Source organism: Chanodichthys erythropterus, chromosome 5, assembly GCF_024489055.1.
Source record: "Chanodichthys erythropterus isolate Z2021 chromosome 5, ASM2448905v1, whole genome shotgun sequence".
Lineage (NCBI taxonomy): Eukaryota > Metazoa > Chordata > Actinopteri > Cypriniformes > Xenocyprididae > Chanodichthys > Chanodichthys erythropterus.
The window spans coordinates 15930228-15956486 of record NC_090225.1 but is presented as its reverse complement, the minus strand read 5'-3'; the positions used below and the strand labels follow the sequence as shown (position 1 = coordinate 15956486).

The 26259-nt window shown below is 36.3% G+C and overlaps 5 protein-coding genes across 7 annotated transcripts; 1 reads left to right on the top strand and 4 right to left on the bottom strand.

Moving 5' to 3' along the window:
- Window positions 1–1787: 1787 nt before the first annotated feature.
- On the bottom strand, window positions 1788–6499 carry calhm1a (calcium homeostasis modulator 1a). The gene is made up of 2 exons (XM_067386506.1): window positions 5951–6499; window positions 1788–2288 (listed from the first exon to the last, which is right to left on the bottom strand). Exons 1-2 carry the CDS (start codon window positions 6497–6499, stop codon window positions 1788–1790), a joined length of 1050 nt encoding a protein of 349 aa, XP_067242607.1.
- An 870-nt stretch (window positions 6500–7369) lies between these two features.
- On the bottom strand, window positions 7370–9559 carry calhm3 (calcium homeostasis modulator 3). The gene is made up of 3 exons (XM_067385266.1): window positions 9273–9559; window positions 8918–9173; window positions 7370–8701 (listed from the first exon to the last, which is right to left on the bottom strand). Exons 1-3 carry the CDS (start codon window positions 9557–9559, stop codon window positions 8249–8251), a joined length of 996 nt encoding a protein of 331 aa, XP_067241367.1. The 3' UTR covers window positions 7370–8248.
- Window positions 9560–12675: 3116 nt separating this feature from the next.
- itprip (inositol 1,4,5-trisphosphate receptor interacting protein) lies at window positions 12676–17177 on the top strand. Its single transcript, XM_067386265.1, has 2 exons — window positions 12676–13000; window positions 14629–17177. Exon 2 carries the CDS (start codon window positions 14643–14645, stop codon window positions 16257–16259), a length of 1617 nt encoding a protein of 538 aa, XP_067242366.1. The 5' UTR covers window positions 12676–13000; window positions 14629–14642; the 3' UTR covers window positions 16260–17177.
- A 190-nt stretch (window positions 17178–17367) lies between these two features.
- gsto2 (glutathione S-transferase omega 2) lies at window positions 17368–20522 on the bottom strand. The gene is made up of 7 exons (XM_067386266.1): window positions 20383–20522; window positions 20113–20175; window positions 19601–19709; window positions 18634–18856; window positions 18233–18334; window positions 18037–18143; window positions 17368–17707 (listed from the first exon to the last, which is right to left on the bottom strand). Exons 2-7 carry the CDS (start codon window positions 20141–20143, stop codon window positions 17557–17559), a joined length of 723 nt encoding a protein of 240 aa, XP_067242367.1. The 5' UTR covers window positions 20144–20175; window positions 20383–20522; the 3' UTR covers window positions 17368–17556.
- Window positions 20523–23116: 2594 nt separating this feature from the next.
- Window positions 23117–26193, bottom strand: gsto1 (glutathione S-transferase omega 1). 3 transcript variants are annotated; one of them, XM_067385263.1, is made up of 7 exons: window positions 26120–26193; window positions 25854–25917; window positions 24648–24756; window positions 24321–24543; window positions 24127–24228; window positions 23894–24000; window positions 23117–23602 (listed from the first exon to the last, which is right to left on the bottom strand). In XM_067385263.1, the coding sequence occupies exons 2-7, from the start codon at window positions 25882–25884 to the stop codon at window positions 23452–23454; spliced, it is 723 nt and encodes a 240-aa protein (XP_067241364.1). In that variant the 5' UTR covers window positions 25885–25917; window positions 26120–26193; the 3' UTR covers window positions 23117–23451. The 3 variants fall into 3 exon arrangements, with proteins under 3 accessions (XP_067241364.1, XP_067241365.1, XP_067241363.1); XM_067385264.1 differs by lacking the exon at window positions 26120–26193 and adding an exon at window positions 26005–26076; XM_067385262.1 differs by lacking the exons at window positions 25854–25917; window positions 26120–26193 and adding an exon at window positions 24838–24971.
- Window positions 26194–26259: the final 66 nt, after the last annotated feature.

Genomic DNA, 26259 nt, shown 5'->3' with positions numbered 1-26259 from the left:
TATTTTAAACTGTGTTCTGAAGATGAACTGAGGTTTCACGGGTTTGGAACGACATGAGGGTGAGTCATTAATGACAGAATTTTCATTTTTGGGTGAACTAACCCTTTAATGACGGTGATTCAATTGTCATAGAGCGTCCTGCTTCTAGTGATGGCCGATTTTGAAACACATGCTTCATGAAGCTCCGAAGCTTCATGAATCATTTGAAAACATTCGAAACATTTCAAAACAGTTCGAAATTTCAGTGGTTCACCGGTAGAGGGCGAAGATAAAGTTAACCCATGAATCATGCAGATTCACTGAGAAGCATTGAACAAATGTCTATGGGTTTTACCTGATCTCAGTTTTATAAATTTGTAGATGTTTTAATTAGACATTAAAATAATTAAAATGAATAATGGTAGTTATTAATCTCTTATTGGCCTGTTTAGCTTGAGCCATGGAACAGAGAAACAAGCCTTAAAAATTGATAAAAGAACAGATATACAGTCATATATGTAGATATGTAGCCTAATCTTATTGGAGAATTAGTTAATTGCATTTAATAGATTTTGCTTTCAATAAAACATTTGCAATAGATTTGTAAAAGGTGTTTTTACTGCATGTTTAGTTTGAGTTTTGTTGCATTTACACTCTTTTGACCACTAGGGGTCACCGTGGAGTCAAGTGTCAGATTGTTTCGAAGCCTCGAATCATCACGGCACATTTGATCCAACTGCTTCAGTGTTTCACGAAGCCTCGCTCTGCCCATCACTACCTGCTTCACTGATCCAATCCAGAGACTAAACTCTGAGTCTATTAACTGTTAGTTTTGCATTAATTAATGGTTAGGGTTTTTTTTTATTCGTGTTTTTTTTTTATTCATTATACTGACAGAGTTTTGAGCAGTGTCTTTTAGACTCACACAGACAAAATGAATCAGTGTATGAACCTCAACAACGGTGACAATAAACAAAAATCTTCTTTGTGACTTTATAGCTTGTTTTGTGATGTTCAGAGTTAATTTGTTTATCTGAAAATGTTGTCACCATTGTTGAGGTTCAAACGCTGAACCTTGATGTCTGTGTGAGTCTACATGACTTTGTCTAAATAATTTCTACATGTTAAAAATTTTCAAAATACTGAAGTAGGATTTTAATTAAGAGTTACAAAACCATTTAGACAACTGCAATCAAACAGCAATGAATTTCTATAGTGAAGCTTCCAAAGATGCAATCTCTGAAAGGACTTTATATTTAATTGGTAGAGATACAATCTAATAACATTTCCTGTGAGGAACATCATTTAGGATGTGGTAAACTAATCTGATCACTTTAGTAGCCATAGAAACTTGCCATTAGTGGGTGAGGATAAATACCAGAAAAAATAACCAGTTGTTGATAAATCCTTGAGGAACTGACGGATTATATAGACAAACTGCTGCCGAATTATAACTTAATTTTAATAAGAGATAATTTGTTATATAAGAAACTAAAAGGAAATGAAAAGGTGTCATATCATTAACATTGTCATCATCGTTCTATTATTATTATCATATTGGTCACAGCTTTAACACGTTACTTTACGTTATCACAGACAATCCCATGATATCCTATTTATGTTCTCAGTTACTTATGGTAACAAAACAACATGTTTACAATAGTAAATCGACTGAATGACTGAGTCTCAGGAGGATATAAAATAATAAAATAAAAGTTACATGCAATGAGATAGCAAAACAGGACTATCTTGACATTGAGTACTGCTAAAGCACTTCATTCAGTTCTTCATAAGATTAAAACATGAAGTCAGACTTTGGAGTAGTATGCCACAGCTGTGTTTTTCTTAGGTGTCCGAGTGTGCCGCTCATCAGAGACGCTGTGGGTATCCAAGTGAGCATGTCCATTCATATCTTCAGCATGTTTATTCAGCGTTAGTGGGGGTTTACATGTGTGCCAGTTCCACAGGACTTTATTCATGTCTTCTTCTTTACGGACCCCAAGAAGCTTCTCCTCGTCACTCTTCTGTTTTTCTCCATCATCATCTTTTTTACCTTTTCCTTTCTTTATGGGTAGCTGGAGCTGTGGAACAATTTCACCACTGATGCTCTCGAAGTATTGCTGTATGCAGACCTTAGCGAAGCTCTTGGCATGCTCTTTGCACGTTTCGTCAAATAGTTTGCGCTCCGTATCAATGTAGTGTGACCAATATTTGGTTTTAAGAAAAGCGGCTTGAGTAAAACAAGGTCTTATCGCCCTTATCAAGAAGGCTATTAAAGTTATGATCATTAAAAAGGTCCATCCACAGGCCTAAAAAAGAAATAAATAAATAACATTAATGCATTATATAGCCTCAATTTAAACAAATTGCATTTCATACATAATTTCTCTTATATCACATTTGTGCCTTTCAAATTACCATGGTTATAATTATTCCTGGCCCTGTTTTAATAACCTCTTGTGTATCTGTAAGAATGTATGATTTATGTTGTGAAAATGAATTTTAGTCTCTACTCAAAATATTTTACTCTAGGTTTGACATTAAAAACATACACTCTAAAAAATGCTGGGTTAAAACAACCCAAGTTGGGTTAAAAATGGACAAACCCCAGCGATTGGGTTGTTTTGACCCAGCTGCTGGGTTGAATCTTTAACCTAACCTGTAGTTTTATTTAACTCAACTGATGTTTAAAAATTACTTTATTGATCACTTAAAATGAACCCAAAATAGGTTGGATATTAACATTTATTAATATGTTTAATTAATAATAATTAAATAATAAACATGTATTAAATTGCTTATTAATAAATGTTAATCTTTTGATTATTATTGTTGCCTCTACACTGTAAAATGTAATTAGTTGAGTTTACTTAGAAAGCTTAATTAAACTGTGGGGTTTACTTAAAAAACTTAAGGAAACCGATTGCCTTAAATTTAGCAAGTAAGTTAACTCATCATTTTGAATTGATAAAACTAGCTACCACACAGTACAGAGTACTTAGAAATCTTGAGTATTCACTGTAAAATGTAATTAGTTGAGTTTACTTAGAAAGCTTAATTTAACTGTTGGGTTTAGCTACCACACAGTACAGAGTACTTAGAAATCTTGAGGATTGGTAATTCAATTTTACAAATTGAGTACTTAGTTCAGTCATGTTAAAAATCTTGTTCACATTATGTAGAAACTGCCTTAAATTTCTCAAGCATTTTTTACTCCGTTGCAACAATGGACCATACATTTATTTGTGTTTATTAAACTGGAGATACTGTTGAAAATAATAAAGTTTGATGTCACCATCATGGTGGAAAGTGTTTGCTTTAGTTGGGCTCTTGACCTTGACTTTTAACATTAGTGTTTCTCTGGCTGTTGTAACTCAGTTTTTGTAAAACACAGCTGTTATGGTGAAAAAAAGCAAGAGAAATACGGGGATTGATCTGTTGGTTCTGTACTTATAATTTCATCATCAAAAATTCACAGATTTCATTCCAAGGATTGTACTTGATCAAAAGTGTGCTTTGTTGCTATAAATAAATATTTTATTGCTGAAACTAGATCAAGAGACTGAGAACTATTAAGATCATATATTTTTAATATTATATTTGTCAAAAAACATTTTGGGCTACTATTAGACACACAGAGACATCAATAATCAGCGTGTAAATCTCAACCATGGTGACATGCAATGCATGCTGGGAGCCATCATAGTATAAAACTCATCCATGGCTCCCAGCATGCATTGCAGCATGAAGCATGTCACCGTTGTTGAGATTTACATGCTGATTCTTGATGTCTCTGTGTGTCTAGTCTGATATGTTTTTTTGACAAATATATTAAAAAAATGATTTCAACAGTGATCCATCTCATGCTATAGTTTTATTGATTATTAAAAAAAAAACACTCATTTGTTTTTAATGACAAACCACACTTTTGATCAAGTATAAAACTCAGGATTAAATCTGTGGATATTCAATGACATCACCAGGAAAAATACAACAGATCAATCCCCGCATTTCTCTTGCTTTTTTTCACCATAACAGCTGTGTTTTACAAAAACTGAGTTACGACAGTCGGAGAAACACTAATGTTAAAAGTCAAGGTCAAGAGCCCAACTAAAGCAAACACTTTCCACCATGATGGTGACATCAAACTTTATTATTTTCAACAGTATCTCCAGTTTAATAAACACAAATAAATGTATGGTCCATTGTTGCAACTGAGTAAAAAATGCTTGAGAAATTTAAGGCAGTTTCTACATAATGTGAACAAGATTTTTAACATGACTGAACTAAGTACTCAATTTGTAAAATTGAATTACCAATCCTAAAGATTTCTAAGTACTCTGTACTGTGTGGTAGCTAAACCCAACAGTTAAATTAAGCTTTCTAAGTAAACTCAACTAATTACATTTTACAGTGAATACTCAAGATTTCTAAGTACTCTGTACTGTGTGGTAGCTAGTTTTATCAATTCAAAATGATGAGTTAACTTACTTGCTAAATTTAAGGCAATCGGTTTCCTTAAGTTTTTTAAGTAAACCCCACAGTTTAATTAAGCTTTCTAAGTAAACTCAACTAATTACATTTTACAGTGAATTATGTGTCTGATTTTTAATTTCCAACCTATTTTGGGCTCATTTTAAGCCAGACATATAATCACTTTAAAACAATAGTTGAATTAAATAAAACTACCCAGCATGTTGGGCAGTTCATCCAGTGAGCGGCAGTTCTGTGTCAGAAAACGCCTTGTTGACACCAGAGGTCAGAAGAGAATGGCTAAACTGGTTTGAGCAGAGAAAGGGTACAGTAACTCGTAATAACCGAAGTATGCAGAAAAACATATCTGAATGCTCAACACGTCAAACCTTGAAGCAGATGGGCTACAGCAGTAGAAGACAACTCCTGTCAGCTAAGAACAGGAAACTGAGGCTACAATTCGCATGGGCTCACCAAAATTTGTCAATATAAGACTGGAAAAAACGTTGCCTGGTTTGATGAGTCTGGGTTTCTGCTGCAACATTCAGATGGCATGGTCAGAATTTGTCATGAACAACATGAAAGCATGGATCCATCCTGCCTTGTATCAACAGTTCAGGCTGCTGGTGCTGGTGTAATGGTGTGGGGGATACTTTCTTGGCACACTTTGGGCCCCTTAGTACCAGCGTCATTTAAATGCTACAGACTACCTGAGTATTGTTTCTGATCATGTACATCTTCTGATGGTCACTTAAAGCAAGATAACACATCATGTCACAAAGCTCAAATCATCTCAAACTGGTTTCTTGAACATGACAATGAGCTCATTATACTCAAATGGCCTCCACAGTCACCAGATCTCAATCCAAAATAGCACTTTTAGCATGTGGTGGAACGGAAGATTTGCATTATTATATGTGTAGCCAGCAAATCTGCAGCAACCGTGTGATGCTGATAGCATTAGGCTATCATGTCAATATAGACCAAAATGGTGGAGGAATTAAGGCAGTTTTGAAGGCAAAAGTGGGTCCAACCCAGTACAAGGTATACCTAATAAAGTGGCCAGTGAGTATGAATATATTTACAATGCTTAATAGGATTTTTTGTGCTTTTGCTCACTAAAACACATACAGTCTTGCACCTTTGTCTTTTGTCTGATACTTTGCTTCAAATAAAAGTTTGTAATGGTGTGATTCACCTCCTAGATGGTTGGCTTGGTTCAAAACGTTTTAAAATGGAGAATTTTTTAAAAAGCCCTATTGGAAATAGGCCTATAAATAATATTTAAAAAAAAAAACTTACGGAACAAACACTTCTGAAAAAGTGGACGGGCACTAATGTAGGCTACTCTCTAGCGCTGCATATAATTAACATTATACCGTCTTTCAAAATTACAAGTATGAAACATTGGTTTACCCAGCGTTAACTGTAATAGGTAACAGGCCTATTTTGAAAAAAAAAAACCCATTTGGACATAAAGTTGAGAAATAAAAATTACCTGTGACAAACAGCGAATATACCTAGTGGCCGCTTCTCTGGATATAATCTCATGCCCATCAAATACGTCTTCGCATGGAATCCTTGCTTGTAATTTCATAAGCTCATTTTTGGATAAGCTTTGATAGCTCTCGTTGACGAACTCGGATAAATCCGCTGTGGGAGTGAAAGCGCACAAAAAGCTCTTGCCATCCATTAAAGTTACGGCTATCCATACAGCTGGAGCGATAAGAGCGCGCTGCGTCATGGAGCTGAACATGTAGCGCAAAACCGCTGGATCTTTTCTGCGCTTGCCCATCGGTCTCTTCCATTCTTCAGTTAACACTGATATGTTGTTGTTAAGTACATATCCAAGTAAAAAGAACCATATCGGTGGCACTATTAGAATGCCGATTCCATACGCGTAATTGTAGTCTGGAAGGCAAGGACAGGTAAACTCAAAGGAGGAATACATTTGAGCACTTGCCAGAGCCATGATCCCACAGATGCCATTCATGAAGGACTCTTGGTTGGCTTGCAAAAACTGGACCATAATCCGAAACTTATCCATTTTCAGAAAGAGTTCACCTGATTATAGGGCAAAAAAAAAAATAGAGCTAAGTTTTTAGTACAGCTAAGAAATAATAAATAATAGACTTATTCTATCTTGTCAGAGAGAAAAGAAAGCAGGACTGAGGTGAAACGTTCACCTGGTGGCCTTAATGCATCGGTACGCATGAGTGTCAGGCCCCTCCTTTAGAGGCTGGGTGGGATTGTCGTTCTCACGTTATCCAATCAATGCTTAAATTGTTTCCTGTCTGTCAACTATAATACAAAGGACAAAATATATATCTTACTGAAAACTTGTATTGAAGGCAAAAGTACATTTCAAGACATGTACTATACAATATAGCCTACAAATACAGAATTTGATGACAGTGGTCTGTCATACAGCTAAGATGATAAATTATACAAGAAGAATAGATGAATCATCTGGTTATGTTATGCAATGTATGAAAGAATTTTAACCACCTACAGATTTGCTAAAGGTCTGTTCCTTTCAACTTTGTACAGCTCAATCTTATTTAGCAGCTAAAAAGTCAAAAATGACATTGACATACCAGTTCATTGACTAAACACTATGTATGTAAGCACTGAAAAATCCAGTCAGTGCTTAAATTGTTTCTTGTCTGTCAACTAATCAAAGGACAAAATATATCTTACTGAAATGTGTATTGAAGGCAAAAGTACATTTCAAGACATGTACTGTATACAAAAATGGAATTTGATGACAGTGGTCTGTCACACATCTAAAATAAACATTTTTATTAATTTATTTTATTAATAGATACACATATACAATACATAGACAAATACATAAAGAGTACACGTTTTTTTCAGATGTTGCCAAGGTTCTGTAGTCATTTGCATCCAAGCCATATCCATGAGGTTGTTGTGTAATGTGTGTGGAAAGAGACATGCAAAATTACACAAACTAAATCCCAGCATATTCAAATGCTCCAGCATGCAAGCTATTGAAGAAGGTTCAAACAAAGCTTTCTGAATTGACAATAATCTGACAGTAACATTATACAGTAAAAAATGTTTGGGTTCTACATTCATATGCAGATAAAACATTCTCCATCCAGCAATAACATCAGAATCCAGACTAGTTTCATGAAGCTTCAAAGCTTTACGAAGATCATGTATCAAGTCATGTGATTTCAGTAAACGAGGCTTTGTTACGTCATAAGTGTTTTGAAATATTTCGAAATTTCAATGGTTCACGTGACTCTGGCAGTTTGATACACGCTCCGAACCACTGATTCAAAACAAAAGATTTGTAAAGCTTCGAAGCTTCGTGAAGCAGTGTTTTGAAATCGCCCATCACTAGATATTGTTGAATAAAGTCGATATTTTGTTTTTTTGGCGCACAAAAAGTATTCTAGCTTCATAACATTAAGGTTGAACCATTGTAGTCACATGAACTGTTTTAAATGCGTCTTTAGTACCTTTCTGGGCATCTGAAAGTGTTAAATATACATGTAGCCATCGGATTTGATCAAAAATATCTTAATTTGTGTTCTGAAGATGAACGAAAGTCTTACGGGTGTAGAACGACATTAGAGTAATTAAAGACAGAATTTTCATTTTTGGGTGAACTAACCCTTTAACAATAATCAGTTAATTAGTTCTCAATTCAATACAATTTTAGGATTTAAAAACATTTTTCATTATCTTTATTAATATCCAATACCTTTATTAGCATGTCACTTATTTGCATGAGTCCTTACTTAAAAGGTAAGATCTGCTTTTTCTCTTACACATCAGAGAATAACGCCTTTCCATTGTGATCTTCCCAAGTGAAGCATACTTTGGGCTTATAGGCCATCTTGGTCACATCCAGTTCTGGTTTGCACTCGTACCAGGTTTGAAGCAAATGATCCACCTGATCTTGTCTGGTTATACCATGCAGACGCTCCTCTTCTTCCTCTTCATATTCATTACGGATTGTGCTGGGTCTGAGTGCACTCGAGAGGGGCATTCTCACGGTCACATCTTCTCGCATGCTCTCAAAGAACTGCACCACACATTTTCTGGCAAAATCTCTGGCATGAAGGACGCAAGTCTCATCGAAGAGCTTTTGCTCAATGTCCAGGTAATTGCTCCAGTAACGAGTCTGCAGAAAAGTGGCGTGATTGAAGCAAGGCTTGATGACGCGACCCACAGCTCCCAAAAAAATGAAGAAGAGGAGGATTGACCAGCCTATTGCCTTAGAATAGAAGATAAATTGTACAAGAAGAATAGATGAATCATGCAAAGTATGCAAAGGATTTTAACCACCTACAGATTTGTTAAGGTCTGTTCCTGTCAGCTTTGTATAGCTCAATCTTACTTAGCAGCTATCGTGTCAAAAATGACATTGACATCATGGTTCATTGACTAAAGACAATGTAAAAGCATTGAAAAAATGAGAAAACACACTTACTTGAGAATAACAACGCACATAGCGCGAAACAGCTTTCCGAAAACTGCTGTTTTTGAAGATAACATCTTCTTTGCAAGGCACCTTAGCCATGATCTTGACTAGTTCTAGGCCGGTGCTGTTAGGTATTCCTGTAAAATATTTAGGGTCTACATTCATACTAAACGCACAGATGAAACATTTTCCATCCAAGAGTGTCATCAGAATCCAGACCATGGGGGCCAGAAGGGCCCTTTGCATCATTGAAGACAGCAGAAATCTGGGAGAAGGATAATATATTTCAATATTTTTGTATTATCAATATTAATAGGCTATTATTTAGTCAAATAATATTAACATTGTATAGCTTTAACCTTACTTTACCACTGCCGGATTTTTTGTCCTCTTGCCCAGGGGTCTGACCCACTCTTCCATCAGCACCCCTGTATGACGATTAACTAACACTCCCAAAAAGAACAGTATAATTGGGGGTACGAGCATGACCCCCATTGCGTACATCTTATTGTACTGCGGTAAACAGGGGCAGTTAAAATCAAAACTTGTATATAACTTGACGCTTATCAGTGACAGTATTATACAGATACCATTGGAGATGGACTCCGAATTTGACTGGACATATTGTAAAACCAACTTTAAACGATCCATTAATTACAGTTTATGTTAAAGCTATTAAAGGCTGTCAAAGGTAGGCTACTTATCTGAAAATGACCGCTGTTCTGCAATCTGCGCAAAAAACTCGAAAAAGAACACGAAAAATAAGATTTAAAAAATAATTTAAATTAAATATAATTATCGGAATCACATGGAAACGAATGTTTCACAATTATTGACGCATCTCGCGAACTAACTCTGCTTACTGAAGTGCGATGGGTTCACAAGTAAGGGCGCGCGCACCTGTAAGCTCCCTTTGGTCACGCCCATTTGTGCGCACGCCACAAATTCTTGTCATTAATAAAAGCTGCTTAAAAACGAGTTTGCTTTTCTTTGTTGTTTAACTGAACGTGGTTTCGATGTTCGGATGAGAAAAAATATTTAATATATATATATATATATATATATATATATATATATATATATATATATATATATATATATATATATATATATATATATATATATATATATAAATATAGGGGAGACCGGGGATGGTTGTAATACAATCAATTCCACCAATTAGGGACAAGATAGGAGTCATTTGAACACTTGAGTATATTCCTACTTTCTCTCTGTTCCCACATGTTAATTGTCAAGGCTGGAAACAGGCAAATTCAGAATATATAGAGAAAAAAACAAATTTTGAGGTAAGAAAGTAAAAATTTTGACCAATACCATATTTTGTTTAGTATATATACTAATGCAGATAAAATTCTATGACTTATATTAGATTAAATAATAGTTTCTTAGGGAATATGTGATGCATTTTCCCCCTGCTAATTTCAAACAACTAAGTGTTACAACCATCCCGTCAGCCATTGTCTTTCATACAACATAATTTTCTTGATTTTTAAATGTTTTTAAAGAATGACTAGGACATGGAAAAGAAAGACTGACAGAGGTGTCTCCGCCAGTGTTTTAAGTAAAAAATCTGACGAGTTTTGGGTGAAAATACACCCTATGCAGTTTCTGGGCCCCCCAAGCCTGCAAAATGTGTTACAACCATCCCCCGTCTCCCCTATATATATATACTGAACAAAATCTTAAGACCAGGGGAAACATTACAAGTATTCACATTTTGCACTGCTGGATCGTAACTAGGTTGTAAGTTCTGCTTCAAAATGCCAAGAGAAGAAAAAGGAGCAAGAGACAAAAAATAGAGAGTAGGCAATTTATTGAAAACTGCATTTAAACTCAAACAGGCTGTTCATCAGCTGATCAAAAGTTTAAGACCATAGCCCAAAAAAACCCACAATACAACTAAAAGTCTCAAAAAAGCACTCAGTAGTGAGTAGCCCCACCATTCTTGCTGATCACTTCAAACACTCGTTTTGGCATGCTTGATGCAACTGTTTCCAGGAGGCTGGTGGGAACATTGCTCCATGTGGCGAAGATGGCTTCACGAAGGGCATCCATGGTCTGGAACTGACGTCCGTTTTTGTAAACTTCTCTTGCCATCCATCCCCAAACATTCTCAATGGGATTTAGATCAGGGGAACATGCAGGATGGTCCAAAAGAACAATGTTATTCTCCTGAAAGAAGTCCTTCGTCAGGCGGGCGTTGTGAATTGCAGCGTTGTCCTGTTGAAAGACCCAGTCATTACCACACAGACGAGGGCCATCAGTCAAGAGGGATGCCCGCTGCAACATGTCCACATAGCCAGCCGCCGTTTGACGCCCCTGCACAACCTGAAGCTCCATTTTCCCATTGAAGGAAAAAGCACCCCAGATCATAATGGAGCCTCATCCACTGTGCCGCGTAGAAAACATCTCCAGTGGGATCTCCTTGTCATGCCAGTAACGTTGGAAACCATCAGGACCATCCAGGTTAATTTTTTTCTCATCAGAGAATAAAACTTTCTTCCACCTTTCAATGTCCCATGTTTGGTGCTCCCTTGCAAATTCCAAACGGGCAAGTTTGTGGCGTGGGAGGAGACGTGGCCTTTGAAGACGTTTTTTGTTCTTTAAGCCCTTCAGTCGCAGATGCCGTCTTATGGTTATTCGGCTGCAGTCAGCATCAGTAAGGGTTTTAATTTGGGTTGAGGATCGGCCTGTGTCTTCACGGACAGCCTGTAGGATCCTCCGGCTCAGTGCAGGTGAAATTTTTTGGGGTCTACCACTTGACTTATTTGTCCCATAACTTGCAGGATCTTTTAAGAAATGTAAAATGTCTTACTGCGTCCAACCTCAGCAGCGATGGCGCGTTGCGAGAGCCCTTGTTTGTGCAGCTCAACAATCCTGCCACGTTCAAAGAAAGAAAGCCTTTTTGCCTTTGCCATCAGGAGATCATGACAGTGTGACTGTATGAAGGACAATGACATGAAAGCCAAATTTTTGCACAGATTTGAACTTTTTAAGGCTATGGTCTTAAACTTTTGATCAGCTGATGAACAGCCTGTTTGAGTTTAAATGCAGTTTTCAATAAATTGCCTACTCTATATTTTTTGTCTCTTGCTCCTCTTCTTCTCTTGGCATTTTGAAGTAGTACTTACAACCTGGTTATGATCCAGCAGCGCAAAATGCGAATACTTGTAATTTTTCCTCCGGTCTTAAGATTTTGTTCAGGTGTGTATATAAAACCTGTAAAAGGGCCCCAGCCCTCCCTTGACCCTAAAGAGGATAAATAAGCGGATTGGAAAGGAGAATTGATCATTTTCTCATAGCGTGACCCTCAGGAAAATAAGATTCAAAATCATCTTACCGACGGATGATTGTAATGGTGGTTATTTGACAGAAACTATCTCATATGTAAACATTATTGTAGGTAGGCAGGTGTGTCTGTGTATTGTCTATAGGCTGCTGAACCATAATAGTCTTTGACTGAACTTTGGTGAGATAGCGACCTCGTGTGTGTATATTTGTCCTCCGTCTTTAGTAGTCACTGCGCAGCCGCACATATTTCAAAAGAGCTGAACATTTTTCGTAAATGTCTTGTCGGAAAAACCCAATTTCGATGTACGTTACCTAATGTAATAATCGACTCGCCATATGATATGACATGGTTTTTATTCTTAAAGAGGGTTATGTAGGCCTATATATTGAAGCCTTTTTATTTTTATAATTGCACGTACATCCTCAGTGAACAACAATATGCACATAACATTATTTGAGTATTACTTGTGAAAGTTTTACTTATGAAATCTCACGTTGTAATGTTGAAAAAGTTGTAATGTTTCCTCCCCCCAGAGAGTGTGTGTGCGTGTTTTACATATGATGTGACGATGTGACTCAAGAACAGGGCTGACCCACGTGCTTTTTATAGAGGAGCGAAAAGGGCCACTTTGGTCACTTCCTGGATGTGAGAACAGCTTCACGAGTATCGAGCAGATGAGGAAACAGAAGAATAACGGTACTGCAGCGCTTTCTCTTGTGTCGGTGCAGTATTATTCTGAGGCAATGAACAACGCTGGACTTCAACTCTTGGATTAGGGTGTAAGTTATATTTTTGTTCTTGGTTTATAACAAAGACTCAGCGCGAGTGGTGGCCGTCTGTTGTTTTATAGATTATTAAAGACACCGTAACAACTGTGATAAAATTACACTACATTAATCTTGTAAAACATCTTAAGACGTAAAAATAAAAACACGCAATTTTATCGATTTAAAAAAAGACTTTGTAAAATGATCTGCCTTTACGTAGTCACCGCCCACTAAACTACAAGTTTCAGTCGTTTTCTCACTGACAAACTTACCACTGAATTTAATCATTCCGGTCATGTGTTAATAAGTCTTCCTTCCGTCATACCAAAAGTGTCTATTTCATACATCTGTGATCACAAACGTAGTTGTTGTCTAGACTCCGCCCTTTTAGTTATTGTGGACTGTGGGAACCTTTGCGGCGCCACACCAATTTTCCAATTAACATCTATACTGGAGCTTTAGTTTACTACTATGAGTCAACTACCAATGTTGTCATTATGTAAACTATTAAGTTAAGTAACTGTTTTATTATTATTTTGTGCAGTTTTACTTGGGATATGATGCAGTTCCACATGGGCATTCGTTTGTTTTTGTTTTTGTAACAAAAATCACCAAGTTGAATGCACTAATAAGGGTACAAATCGGGCCTAAACTGAAAACAAAAAGTAGTAGCCTTCGTGCTTAACCTTCAGAAAACCTTGTGAGGTCAAAGTAAACTTCGTATTAGTTGATTAATCTTCTACTTATTCTGTGTGTGGTTTGCATTTTTAAAATGCAGAAATACTAATTAAAACACTGAAATTTATGCAATTTTGTTTTCAATGAACATACTTAAAAAGAAAGATCAAGGCCAAACACCAGTTTATTAAAGATAAATATTTGTTTGAACATTTTATCTTATAATAACATTTTATCTATTTTATCTAATATGAATAAGCTTGATAAATGTTGTAAATTCTAAAAATTTTGAAAATTAGATTGACTGAGAATATTTGTTTGCCTTCTCACCATGCTGTTAGGAAGGGTCCAAATAAAATTGTTGAAAAATAAAATTAGCCAAATAAAGTAAGCAGAAGCAGCTTTTTACTTGCACTAATTTAATATCCGTTCAACAGATTGACAAAACTTGCTTTTAAATAGAACCGTGGAATGTGCCAGTAGCTCGCAGTTTGTCTAAACACGGAATTTTATCTGCCTCATTCCAAGAATCATTCAGACTCCAAGTGCCACGCCATAAATAAACCAATTACATAACTTCCTCTTCGTGTATATAAGGTTCCTTCCTAAGCTTTAGTCAAGGCAAAATTTTAACTTTCTTTGCATAGATGAGATGTTACAACAGTTTTTTTTAATCCAAACATCAAATTAAGCAGATTCTCCCCCATGATATAGATATTTGTATGATTTTTTTAAATCATAAATCTGAGGTTTCCAGTGGATACTTTTATCTGGATCCATTTATCTGCCTGGTTTAATTTATGTTTTTTGACAAGAGTTATCTAACTTCCTTCCCCAGTGCAGGACAGTTCTTTCTATTACGGTTCACAAATAGCACTATGATGATGGTGTTTTTGCAAAAGTTAGAAGATAGTGTTTCCTTTCAAGAAGCTGATAGTAATCCAGAAATGTGTTTTTTCCAGGCGCACAGTAAAGGATGCAAGGTGCTATTACACGGGTTTGCATGGTGGTAGTAGCCGCTATCCTCAACCCTCTACTCTTCCCTAATGAGAACACCACCATCCCTGAGCAAGATGATGATCTTCTGGCCCGGATGAAAGAGCACCAGAATAAGCTGGAGTCAGAACAGAAGCGCCTGGAGCAGGAGATCTCGCAAACAGAAACAGCTCTGATTGTTGATCGGGACAGTTACGGCTGGTACTTTTGGAGCGCTCTCTGTCTTGTCATTTTCTTCACAATTGAGGTTTGCAGGCAGGAAATGAACCCTGATGAAATTTCAGACCCTGTGGAAGACGAAGATGGAGATTCTAGTGCCGGATATCTCAGCGCTAAGACTGTAGCCTTAGATAAAGTCGTCCTAAATAACTTCTGCAAGACCCGCTTCCATCCTTTTATTCACGAGAGTGGGAGAGTGCGGGAGTTTATCGAAGGCTTCGCAGATGATTTGCTCGAGGCTTTGAGAAGTGTTTGCGATCGAGAAGCTGACCTGGAAGTCGAGGACTTTGTCGGCATAGGCAGTATGTTTGAGTCCTGGAGGGTGTCTAAACCTCCTACATGTGACCTTATTGTGCCTTTTTCTCCACCCCAGCCATTCAGGTTCCAGTTTCAGCTCTGGTGCGACCCCGCCCCTGATATCCCACTGGACCTGCAAGGATGTGGAAAGATTAAACTCATAAAACCAGGTGGGAATGGAGCAGACTGTCTCTGTGGCACAACCAATCTTGGTGATGATATGCTGTGTCTGCTTCACAATAGAAATGAGTGTGAAAAGCTTGACGAACACGGTTTGGTGGAGTTCCTTTGTGCAAAGAACACCATGTATTTGTCGAAAGATCAGATCATGAGATGGTTTCAGATCTCAGTGACCAAAGCATGGGGCCAGATCTCTCATAAGTACGATTTTGAGTTGGCATTTTGGAACCTGGACCTCCCCGGAGCTCTTAAAATCAAATTTAGGTCTGGAAAGACCGTGGTTCTTAACGTTACCCCTGCCGTTCAGTTTGAGGACACGGATGCTTACCTCATCTCTCATTTCCCATCTGACACTAGCAACTCCTCAGACATTCACTGGCAACTCTCACTAACCGTTTACGAAAGAAATCTGCTTAAATACCTAGCGAAAAGACTTCCTACCAATTCGTGTCACATTCATTGCCTTCAGATAGTTTCTTTCTTGCACAAAAAGCAGACGGCTTTGACTGGGAGATGCGCCTTTTCTAATTACCATATAAAGACGGCGCTCTTGCATCTGCTGTTGAGTAAACGTCTTGCGATGTGGCAGCCGCAGAGTCTCGGTCACAGATTACGAGATCTGCTCAGCTTCCTTCAGCAAAGCTTGGAGGAAAAGAGACTCTATCACGTCATTGTTGGGAACTCGCGGATCCCAAATGAAATTCTGGTTCCCGAAATAATTTGTTCTGCAGAGCCGATAAACCTGTTTAGGCCTCTTGTGTTGCAGAGGCACGTTTATGCCAAAATGGAGGAGCATTTTCAGGAGATGGTCAGAAATACATCTGTGCTTCTTCAGGAATATACCCCTCACTTTTCTAACGGTCACGTGAGACATGAATTCAGCTCAACGGACCATACGTAGACTTACTCACTGCTCTGGCTTTGAGTGCAGGGGATTTCTACTGCCTAATTACTTGGTGACATCATGCACCTTGAATGTAAATGATATGTTAAGCACTGACTGTTACTGATGCTGTTAGGATATATAGGTGTTTCGTCAACTATATGGGCACTTTTTATGTCTCAGAGGACCAAATTTCTTCATTTATAGCATTTATTTTTGCTACTTTTTAAATGCCTTTATATATAGCTTTTATTGTTTCACTCCTGTCTCAAACCAAGACTTTAAATCTTAAAATTTTACAACAAAATGTGGTTTTAATAGCTACAAAATAAAATAATAAAGTTTATTTCAAAAGTTGCTGCACTTATCATGCATTTTCCAATCTATCTGTAATTTTGTTAAATGTCACAAAAAAATTGAAAACAAGTGTGTATTTAGGATATCTAATGGTTGATTCTGCCAAGGTAATTGTGACTTTTTTTCCCTCTCAGAATTGCAAGATATAAACTTGCAATTGTTACAAAGTCAGAATTGTGATATATAAACACAGGCCAAAAGTGCATATAGTTGAAGAAACACCCTCTTGTTAATCATCATCGATCTGGCAGCTTATTCAGGATCTTTGAACCACGAGTTGTTACAAATGAAGCCATATCGTGTTTAGCATGTTAATTATGTAACATTATCATAGTACTTAGCTGCATTATCAGTTATGATCTTATGTGCCAACCCTTAAAGGGATGGGTAAAATTCCTAAGCAAAGTAGCTATTGAACAACTAAAAATGGTGCAGTTACATGTATATGCCCAAGCAGAAGCTGTTACACAAGTTTTCCTGTACAATGGACTGCTTAGATTTTAAGATATAAATCTGTTCCTTTTTTATGTCAATACAAGCAGCAGCCAGTTTTACTTAAGACTCTTTGTAGAGGTATTTTGTTTGTCACCATCTTGTTTAAAGAAAAAAGGAAAGAAAGAAATTAAGAAAAATGCACTAAACTAACTTTTATGCAGCTTCCCCTCCCAGGAAGCAATGTCTTGCAGCCTCACTACATGCACTGCATGGCTCAGTGGCATTTCACTTTTGACCAAAGAGAAAACTAGTAATATATAGAGATTAAAAGAGAAAACACAAGGATACAAGTTCTGCACATGATTTTATGTTTTGTACATTTGGTTTATTTATATTCATGTATAAATGACAAACATGTTAATATACCCATTGTAAAAAGCATAAACTGCTGTAAATTCAGGATAAAAATTGAGTAATGATAACAATTCCACACAAAGATGGACATATATCATCTCATTTTACTCTATAAACCATGATCATAATTCGGCTTTCCATCCATGTAGCTGTCGAAGAACACCTTGTGATCCTCTGTGCTGAACATGGTGGCTTTCACAACAGGATCCTCGAACATGCGTTCAGTCCACTTCCTTAACTCAGGAGTTTTGGCCAAACAACTGAAACATGAGAAGATATACAGAACTCTTAGATTTACAAGAAGAAAGAAATATACAAGAGAAATTTACTTGTGAAAACAGGTTGTTGTTTTTTTTTCTTGTGTGCACAAAGTTCACTGAAGCAAAGTGCTTTTCAATTCAGTTGGAACTTGAATCCCTGCCTTTACTAATCTGAGTCATTCATCATTGTTTGCATATCTGTTTGACTTGACCTCAATGACTCTGCACATTATTCCTCCTGCTGTCAGGTACAATGGCTTTATTTTTTGTGTGCATTTTTATTATACATTCATTATATATTTCACATATGCACTAATATAAAAACATACTGCTTCACGTTCATCATCTCTGCCCTCTCAAACCATGGCCAGATCAAGTAGTCAATCATTGTGACTGAATCGCCCCCAAAATATTTGGTCTTCTTTTTTGCCAGAGTCTGAAAAAAAGGTATCAGAAAAGAAAGCAGAAGTTAATAAATCATCACAGGAAACTGTATTTTAAGAAGATGTAGGTATTTCAGCCCACCTGATTTAATTGGGAGAGTTTTTCTGTAAATTCAACTTCAGCTGCTGAGACGTCCTCTCCCCTTTTCTTGCCCATAGAGATCTTATAGAAGTATGGAATCACCTGGAAATGAGTATGAATTTCCATTAATGTATGCAGAAATGTACTTAAATAAAAAATGAATATGAATATACACAAGTAATGCTTCGGAGTGGTTATAGTTTCACCTTCTTGGTTATTGGGGTTTCCTTAACTGATAATAAAAAGGTAATATCAAGACTTTCACATTTATTTTTAGAAGTACATTTTTATATTTATGTCCTGATGAATGTCCAGATTTCTAATGGAGGACCATATTTAAATCAGCAGTTTCTACAAGCAGATGTTTTACAGTACATGTTTCAAATGACAAAATGACCAACCTTTGAATAAAGCTCCAGCAGCATTTTCTGTTGGGCCCTCTCAAACGGGTCGGATGGGAGCAGCTTCTTCTCAGGGTAGGCCTCATCCAGGTACTCGCAGGTGATTGGTGACTCGTATATCACCTGACCACTTGAGGTTTCCAATACTGGTACCGTCCCAAAAGGATTCTTCTCCAGAAACCAATCTGGCTTATCCTTCAAATTGATGTTGACAATGTCATGCCTATGTAAAAGGAATATAAAATCAATTTTGGATAGTGGCTACACATTTATTAGCGTGATCTTCCTTGCAACCAATACAGAAAAAGTAAATAAAGAAAGTAAGATACTAATTCTAATTCATGCTCCATTTAAAAATGCACACCAGAACACTTAAAGGTGCCGTAAGTGATTTCTGGAAAATGCCGTTCGGACAGAGCAGCACAACAAACCTGTAGCCAATCAGCAGTAAGGGGTGTATACACTCATAATGGGGGAGGAGAGAGAGTGAGCAAGAGGGAGATTTGACGAAGTACTGTTGAAAGAAAGATGACTCAAGAGACATTACAAAAGAGAAAACTAGAGTAAGAAGGGTTATGATCAGGCAAAAGCTTTAGGATCCATGTTAATATTAAAAAAGACTTCCAGCGCTGGAGAAACCTAAGCAGGAAGGCCTGAAAACTGACACCTAGGTTGCATAGTTTCTGCTCCATACGTGAGGAACATTGTTTGCTGGCGACAAACAACGAACTCTTGCTTGTATATACTCTTGTACTGCATGTTCATTTTATGTCATTTGTCATCTTTGCTCTTTTATTCACGCTTCTGCTAAGACACATCCATTCTTGCATTGCCTGTTAGTGCATTTTGGGGGTGTAGCAATGAAGGGAGGGGTGTGTTCAACAATGATTCTCGGAAATCACTTACTGCACATTTAAGCCCTCCAATCTAAGCCAGTATAGCACAGTAAGTCAACATCAGTACTCACTTAACTCCCTTAGCAGTGAGCACCAGTCTTGTTCTCTCAGCAAAAGGGCAGAATCTCATGCTGTAGATCCGAATAACACCATTCGGCACTGGTCCAGGAGCAGGACATTCTGTTACACCAATGAAACACATGGAACACAAAAAATCTAAATATTTACATGCCTTTGAAAAAAATATTTACATAATAAGCATGGATTTTCATCAGGAAAATAATGTGGAACACAGGTGTGGAGCCCAGGTTCTTATTTATTATTGAAAAATTACATTGTAATTGCTTATCACTTTCATCTGAAAGACATTCTTTACAATAGTTATACAACATCATGGTATGATAGCATCTGAGGCGAGTTTTCTGCAACCGAGTTCATAATGAAACTGGATACTGAAATTAGCTGAACATCTACGCAGATGGACGTGAATTTATATCTAAAAAAATTGTTATGCTTTTCCAATTACAAGTTACAGAGCAAACAATGCAACATTTGTGAGACTAATTTCTTTGCTTTCACTTACCTTTTCCATGGCATTTTTGAGTTGGAGCCATTATGGTGATCAGAGGGTTTGCTTAATGAAGATCTTAAAGGTAGAAAGAAATAAACAATCGATGGTGACTACACATACAACAGAAAACATGAGTGTTTTGTGGATAAGAATCTGTATGTTTGATAACGCGATGGAGGAAGAGAAAAGAAAGAAAGCGAAAATACTTTCGAGGCTATCGTAGATACTTAACATGTTTTACTAAAATCAAGCAAATATTATTTCAAGGTTTGCTTAACTTACCTGTTGATCCGTATGACCTGTCAGTAACTGAAGTGAGCATACGTTATCTGTCTTGAAAGTTGATTTTATATGGAAGAATTGGTGTGGCTGAAGACTAATGACTCCTCCTCATACATACTACACCCATGTTACTTTCAAAATAAAGCTCTTCTGCACATATATTTTCTTCGTTTGAAGGGGACCCCATATTAATTTTACACGACTATATATATATATATATATATATATATATATATATATATATATATATATATATATATATATATATATATATATATATATATATATATTTAATAAAACGACTATAAATGATAAACTACTCAGAAGTCTGCATATCTTCAGAGGTGTTTATTTACTTTCTCTAATTCTGCTGTGTCATTTTACTTGACCGCTGAAATATATGGTACTAGTAACAGCTGCGTTTCGGAACACATATCACTGCGCGGCTCTGGATCGTTGCTTAGCACTGTTCTGTCTACATGCTACATACATACGGACTATATCTTCTAGCGGAAGAATACAACTAAAGTATGCTTAATAAAATAACGATTTAAAACAGTTTTTGTGTTTTTCCTACTTTTATAGAGTGACCAGACGTCTCTGTTTTCCGGAGACAGTACCGGTTTGCAACTGGGTGGCCTACTTATGATTTTTGGTCCCAGTTTTAAGTTCAAAACACTTAAATAGCCCAACCAAGATAGCTTTCAAAAGCACAAACATAAAATAACATTTTTAAAGTTAATAAAAGATGTAATTAGGCTACTCTATAGGCCTACATTATATTCACAGTTTGTGAAAATAAAAAATATTAAATTGTCATATAATTCTTTCACTAATAACTTTCTATAATTTACAGATTTCAATTTTATTATACAACACTATTGATAAAACGTGTATATAAGATAAAATAAAAATAAATAATAAAAAACAATTCCAAATAAAGTGGTGATTTTTGGGCCCATGCCTGGAATACTGCACGCCATAACTGCTCCTTTGCATTCAAAAATGTATTGTCTCTTTTTTAATACATAGTTCAATGGTCTAAATATTGAATACTCACTGTGTCTAAGAAATGATCCTGATTTCCATTTTTAGAAATCAGGTCACCTTCATTCATTAACCTTTTTCTAAACAGTGCTTAAAAACACCTATAGCCATTCATAATATAGCTTCTCGTACCTTATTGCTGACATAACATTTGAAATGACAACTTATTTCTGGACTGTGTAATTTTTTTTTAATCCTCTTATCCATATCACAAGTCAAGTACGACACCTTATTATATAAAAAGACAATATATTCCCATCAGATCATGCCATGTTCTTTTCTTGCCTGTTAATGCTCACTGTTTATGTTGCGTGGGCGTTTTGCAATGTCATGCAATGATTTCTTTTGCAGTACTACAGCTGTAGAATGAGTCACCTTGTCAATTTGTCAGGATATAGACCTTTTGTTTTTTTGTAAATTTGCCCTAATTCAAGGGTCACTTAGTCATAGGTTATGGCACTGACATCTCGAAGCTTCTGTTGTGCACAGTCATACTTATCAATGCAAGAAATATCTAAAAGGTAACTGGCAGATGTCTGATGTTTTTTTAGTTTTATTGTTCTGATCAGGGTGGAGCACTTCAGCAAACAAGAACCAAAGCTCACCTAAACCTATTATAAAAATCATCCAACAGTCAGCTTTACACTTTTAGTATGTATCAACCCAGGTGAACAAAAAGTACACTTCTATAATATACTTAAAGTACTCTAATTTTGTACTTAATATACTAAAATTCTTCTTTAGTACTACTTAAGATCATCTTAAGAATATCTGTGCCATTTTGAGACAATATGAAATATGAACTTAAATGGGCTTCTAATATACTATCTCTGTATTTAGAAATATATATTTAGCTACCACTTGTAGTACACTATGGGTTCAAATGTACTATAAGTAGTATCTAAATACATTTTTAAAATACAAAGATAGTATATTAAAAGCACATTTTAGTACATATTTCATGGTGTCTCAAAATAGCACAGTTAGATGATCTTAAGTAGTACTAAAGAAGAATTTTTAGTATATTAAGTACAAGATTAGTGCACGAAAATAGAGCACTTTAAGTATATCATAGAAATGTACATTTTTTCACCTGGGAAATTAATGAACTGTAAGGAGGATGTTAACAAGAAAGCACTATATGTACTGTGATATTATTACTATACTCTTTTTTTGTACATGTACCATTGCAGTATCACCGTTTTGTCTTTAAAGTAACTTAAAGCTTTATGTACATATCATGATAAATGCTTTTGCTCTGGTATGGTCAGATGAGAAAGACAATTTAGGTGGTTATCTGTCCTGCATTTCTGTTAAACATCAGTGGCACTCTTCCTGCTTCTGGTAAGATTATGGATCCCATATAACTCTGAGGTCTTGGTGTGTATGATGTGACTCATTGGAGTCAGTGGTAGACACCTGTGATGATTATGGCTATTAAGACAAACACTGCAGGTTAAATTCCAGAAAGAATGACTTGTGAATTACTGAGAGCCCTGTTACCATTTTAACCCTTGAGCACTGGCATCTATAACATGCTGTCAGTCATTGTGGATGATGATGCAGTAATTACACTGGGAAATCTCATTATAAGCCATGAAAGAATGCATATGGGCTAAAATCAGATTAGTCAAAAATTCTATAACTGATATTGAAGGAACTCCAGAAACTTGTATTTTTTGTTTTATTATTTATTTTATTTCATTGCACTGGTAACAATTTATATTGAGGTATGTAATTAATTCAGCTGGTTATTAAAACAATCTTTCAGGCATAGTAATTCAGTATGAGTAATTTCATATGATTCATTCACAAGATCATCAAAGTTTTAAATGTATGTTTTTGATATCCACACCACAAATCGAAAGGACATAAAGAATGATATACGAGGCATTACATTTTCTTCACATTAATTGGGATCATAGTATAACAGATAGACGGACTAAACAGTATTAACTGACTTTTGTACCCAATGTCTGATAGGCAATCAAGATATGTTTTACCAGAGAACAATTATTTATTCTATAAACCATAATCATAATTGGGGTTTCCCTCCATGTAGGATTTGTAGAACACCTTGTAGATTTCTGTGCTGAACATTGTGGCTTTTACAGTGGGATCCTCCAACATATGTTCAGTCCACTTCTTCAGCTGAGGAGTGCTGTCCAAACAGCTGGGAATGATGAAAATAGGGTGTTAATGTGCAAAGCAATCATTCAGATAAGTCTAATTTAATGATTTTTCTAAATCACTAAGATGACTTTGAGTTTCTAATCATCATTTTAAATCATCATACAGTATGTCAGAATGTGATATTCATTTCTTCGTGTGATAAAATGATTTTTTGTTTTGAGGAAACTAAATGGGAAGTAAAATATCTGAATTTATGTCATAACCATAACATATCTCTTTCTCTATTGCTTGTGCACTTAATAAATGTAATAAAAAGTAGATAAAAACATACTGCTTCAGCTCCATTATCTCCATCCTCTCAAACCATGGCCACATCATGTAGTCAATCATTGTTATTGAATCTCCTCCAAAAAACTTGGTCTTCTTCTTGACAAGGGTCTGACAAATGCCATTAAATACACAGGGAAAGCACAAGTTGATACATGAAGTGATAACTGAACTCAACTGAAAAGAATCCCATGACATCTGCTTAACAGTTATAATATTACTGGTGTTCCAACCAACCTCATTTAATTGGGAAAGTTTCTCTTTAAGTTCTGCTTCAAGTGCAGACACATCTTCTCCTTTTGCCCTGCTTACTGGGATCTTATAGAAGTAGGGAGTCACCTAAAAAGAACATCCAATCATATTGATGAAAATATTAAATTGATTAAATCTAGCAATATGTAATATCCATGTGGAAGTGCATTAGTAAATACCTTTGAGAAATGCTCCAGCAGCATTTTCTGTTGGGCCCTCTCAAACGGGTCGGATGGAAGCAGTTTCTTCTGAGGGTAGACCTCATCCAGGTAATCACAAGTGATTGGTGACTCGTATATCACCTGACCACTCTGGGTCTCCAGCGTTGGCACTAAACCAAGAGGATTCTTCTCCAGAAACCAATCTGGCTTATTCCTCAAATTGATGTTGATGATGTCGTGTCTACGATGAAATGCAAATACAATTAATCATAGAGGCTTTTCTTTTCACTCAAAGCAGAGATAATGTTTATGCTTTAGTTAATGCCAGTTTGTGTTTGTACTCACTTCATTCCCTTGGCATTGAGCACCAATCTTGTCCGTTGGGCAAAAGGGCAGAATCTCATGCTATAGAGCCGGATATGGTCCTTTGGCACAGGGCCAGGAGCAGCACTTCCTGTGGCACACATTAAACAAAAACATGTTAGACTTGATCTACCTACTGTTGCCATGACATTGATGTAGTATTGTGAGTCACCTGTACATGTTTCTAGTGATCCAAAATGTCTTTTCAATAATAATGTCATTATGCAATTCATCTTTATGCTCCCAGCATGTCTTACTGGACGGTCACCGTGATTTTGCCAAGTAAGACATGTTCCTGGATCAACATCTTTGTTGATCCTGGAACAACATTCCAAACAATCAATCAGATTTGAGGGACAAGTTTACCGTTTATGTCAAGTTTAGGCTTGCAACCAGGGTTAGGTGCTTCTACATCAATGTTATTCATCTTTCCCCTCTGATTTTAGGGATAAGTTATGGGTAGGATTAGGTTTAGGGGTAGGAAGCCTACCCCTAGGTGAATAACATTGATGTAGAAGCACCTAACTAACTGGTTGCAAGGGGTTAAGACAAACATTTTCAGACTGGAATGTTGTTCCAGGATCAACAAAACATGATGATCCAGGAACATGTCTTACTTGGCAAAATCACGGTGACCCTGGATGGATATACTTTATTTATTTATACTGGATGAAACACACACACATATACATATGTCTGTGAGTTTGTGTGTGTTTTCCTTTACCAGTATTAATTACCGATTTCATATAAACACGTTCTTATATGACAACACCAAAATATTTTTAAAAGTTAGAGTTCAAAAAGTAAAGCATAAAAGTAATGACTCTTTCAAGAAATCAGCAATGCAATCTGTGACACTGCTGATTCCTCGAGCGAATGATATAGCACTTGTATAGAATCCGGTCATTCATAAATAGCCTATTATATGTAGTGGTGATTTCATGAAATTGCAGTGTCATGCTGTCGTCAGCACTTAAACTCCTGAAGCCACAACTTTGTATCAAGCAAATTCTCGTGTACGACATGACGAAGTCCACGTTCCCTAACATAACAAAGACATATCTGGACACGTTATGCAGATTTCATATAAATGGTGGCTTGTAATCACAACACAATTGTGCTCAGTTACGGAATCCAGTAGTCTAAACTACTTATCATGAAAAGAAACTCATGATTATCATGTCTTACCTTTTCCAAGACATTTCTGAGATGCTGCCATTATTTTATTCAGCGTTACCCGGGAAGAATAGACCTACAAAGGTTAAATAAATCGAGAACCACATTTAATTTTGGTGTATTTGATTAACTAGACGCCACAGCAAATATTTATTTTACCCACTGTCTTGCAGAAAGATCACTGCTCAATTTTATAATTAAATGATGTAATCACTACAACCAATCTAAAGGATGGAGATACAAATAATAACTGAAGGAGCAGTTAATATGATAGGTACCTGTCAAATTGCATGACTTGACATAATTTCGGAGACAAATGGGAAGTTGATAGCCTGTATTTATTGGAGGGAGGGCGTCTCAAAGATCAAATGACTAAACTGCAAACGCTATTTGTTTCAAAATAAAAGTCCTCATTAAA

Coding starts and splice junctions, on each gene's coding strand:
- calhm1a (XM_067386506.1), bottom strand. CDS start 6,499: ATGGATAAGTTTCGGATTATGGTCCAGTTTTTGCAAGCCAACCAAGAG. Junction 2,289..5,950: donor ATATTCGCTGTTTGTCACAG/GTAATTTTTATT, acceptor TTTCTTTTTTAG/GCCTGTGGATGGACCTTTTT.
- calhm3 (XM_067385266.1), bottom strand. CDS start 9,559: ATGGATCGTTTAAAGTTGGTTTTACAATATGTCCAGTCAAATTCGGAG. Junction 9,174..9,272: donor AAAAATCCGGCAGTGGTAAA/GTAAGGTTAAAG, acceptor TCCTTCTCCCAG/ATTTCTGCTGTCTTCAATGA. Junction 8,702..8,917: donor ATGTGCGTTGTTATTCTCAA/GTAAGTGTGTTT, acceptor TTCTATTCTAAG/GCAATAGGCTGGTCAATCCT.
- itprip (XM_067386265.1), top strand. CDS start 14,643: ATGCAAGGTGCTATTACACGGGTTTGCATGGTGGTAGTAGCCGCTATC.
- gsto2 (XM_067386266.1), bottom strand. CDS start 20,143: ATGGCTCCAACTCAAAAATGCCATGGAAAAG. Junction 19,710..20,112: donor TCAAAAATGCCATGGAAAAG/GTAAGTGAAAGC, acceptor TTGGTGTAACAG/AATGTCCTGCTCCTGGACCA. Junction 18,335..18,633: donor TGCTGGAGCTTTATTCAAAG/GTTGGTCATTTT, acceptor ACTCATTTCCAG/GTGATTCCATACTTCTATAA.
- gsto1 (XM_067385262.1), bottom strand. CDS start 24,898: ATGAATTGCATAATGACATTATTATTGAAAAGACATTTTGGATCACTA. Junction 24,544..24,647: donor CTCAATGCCAAGGGAATGAA/GTGAGTACAAAC, acceptor ATTTCATCGTAG/ACACGACATCATCAACATCA. Junction 23,603..23,893: donor GAGATAATGGAGCTGAAGCA/GTATGTTTTTAT, acceptor CATCATTCCCAG/CTGTTTGGACAGCACTCCTC.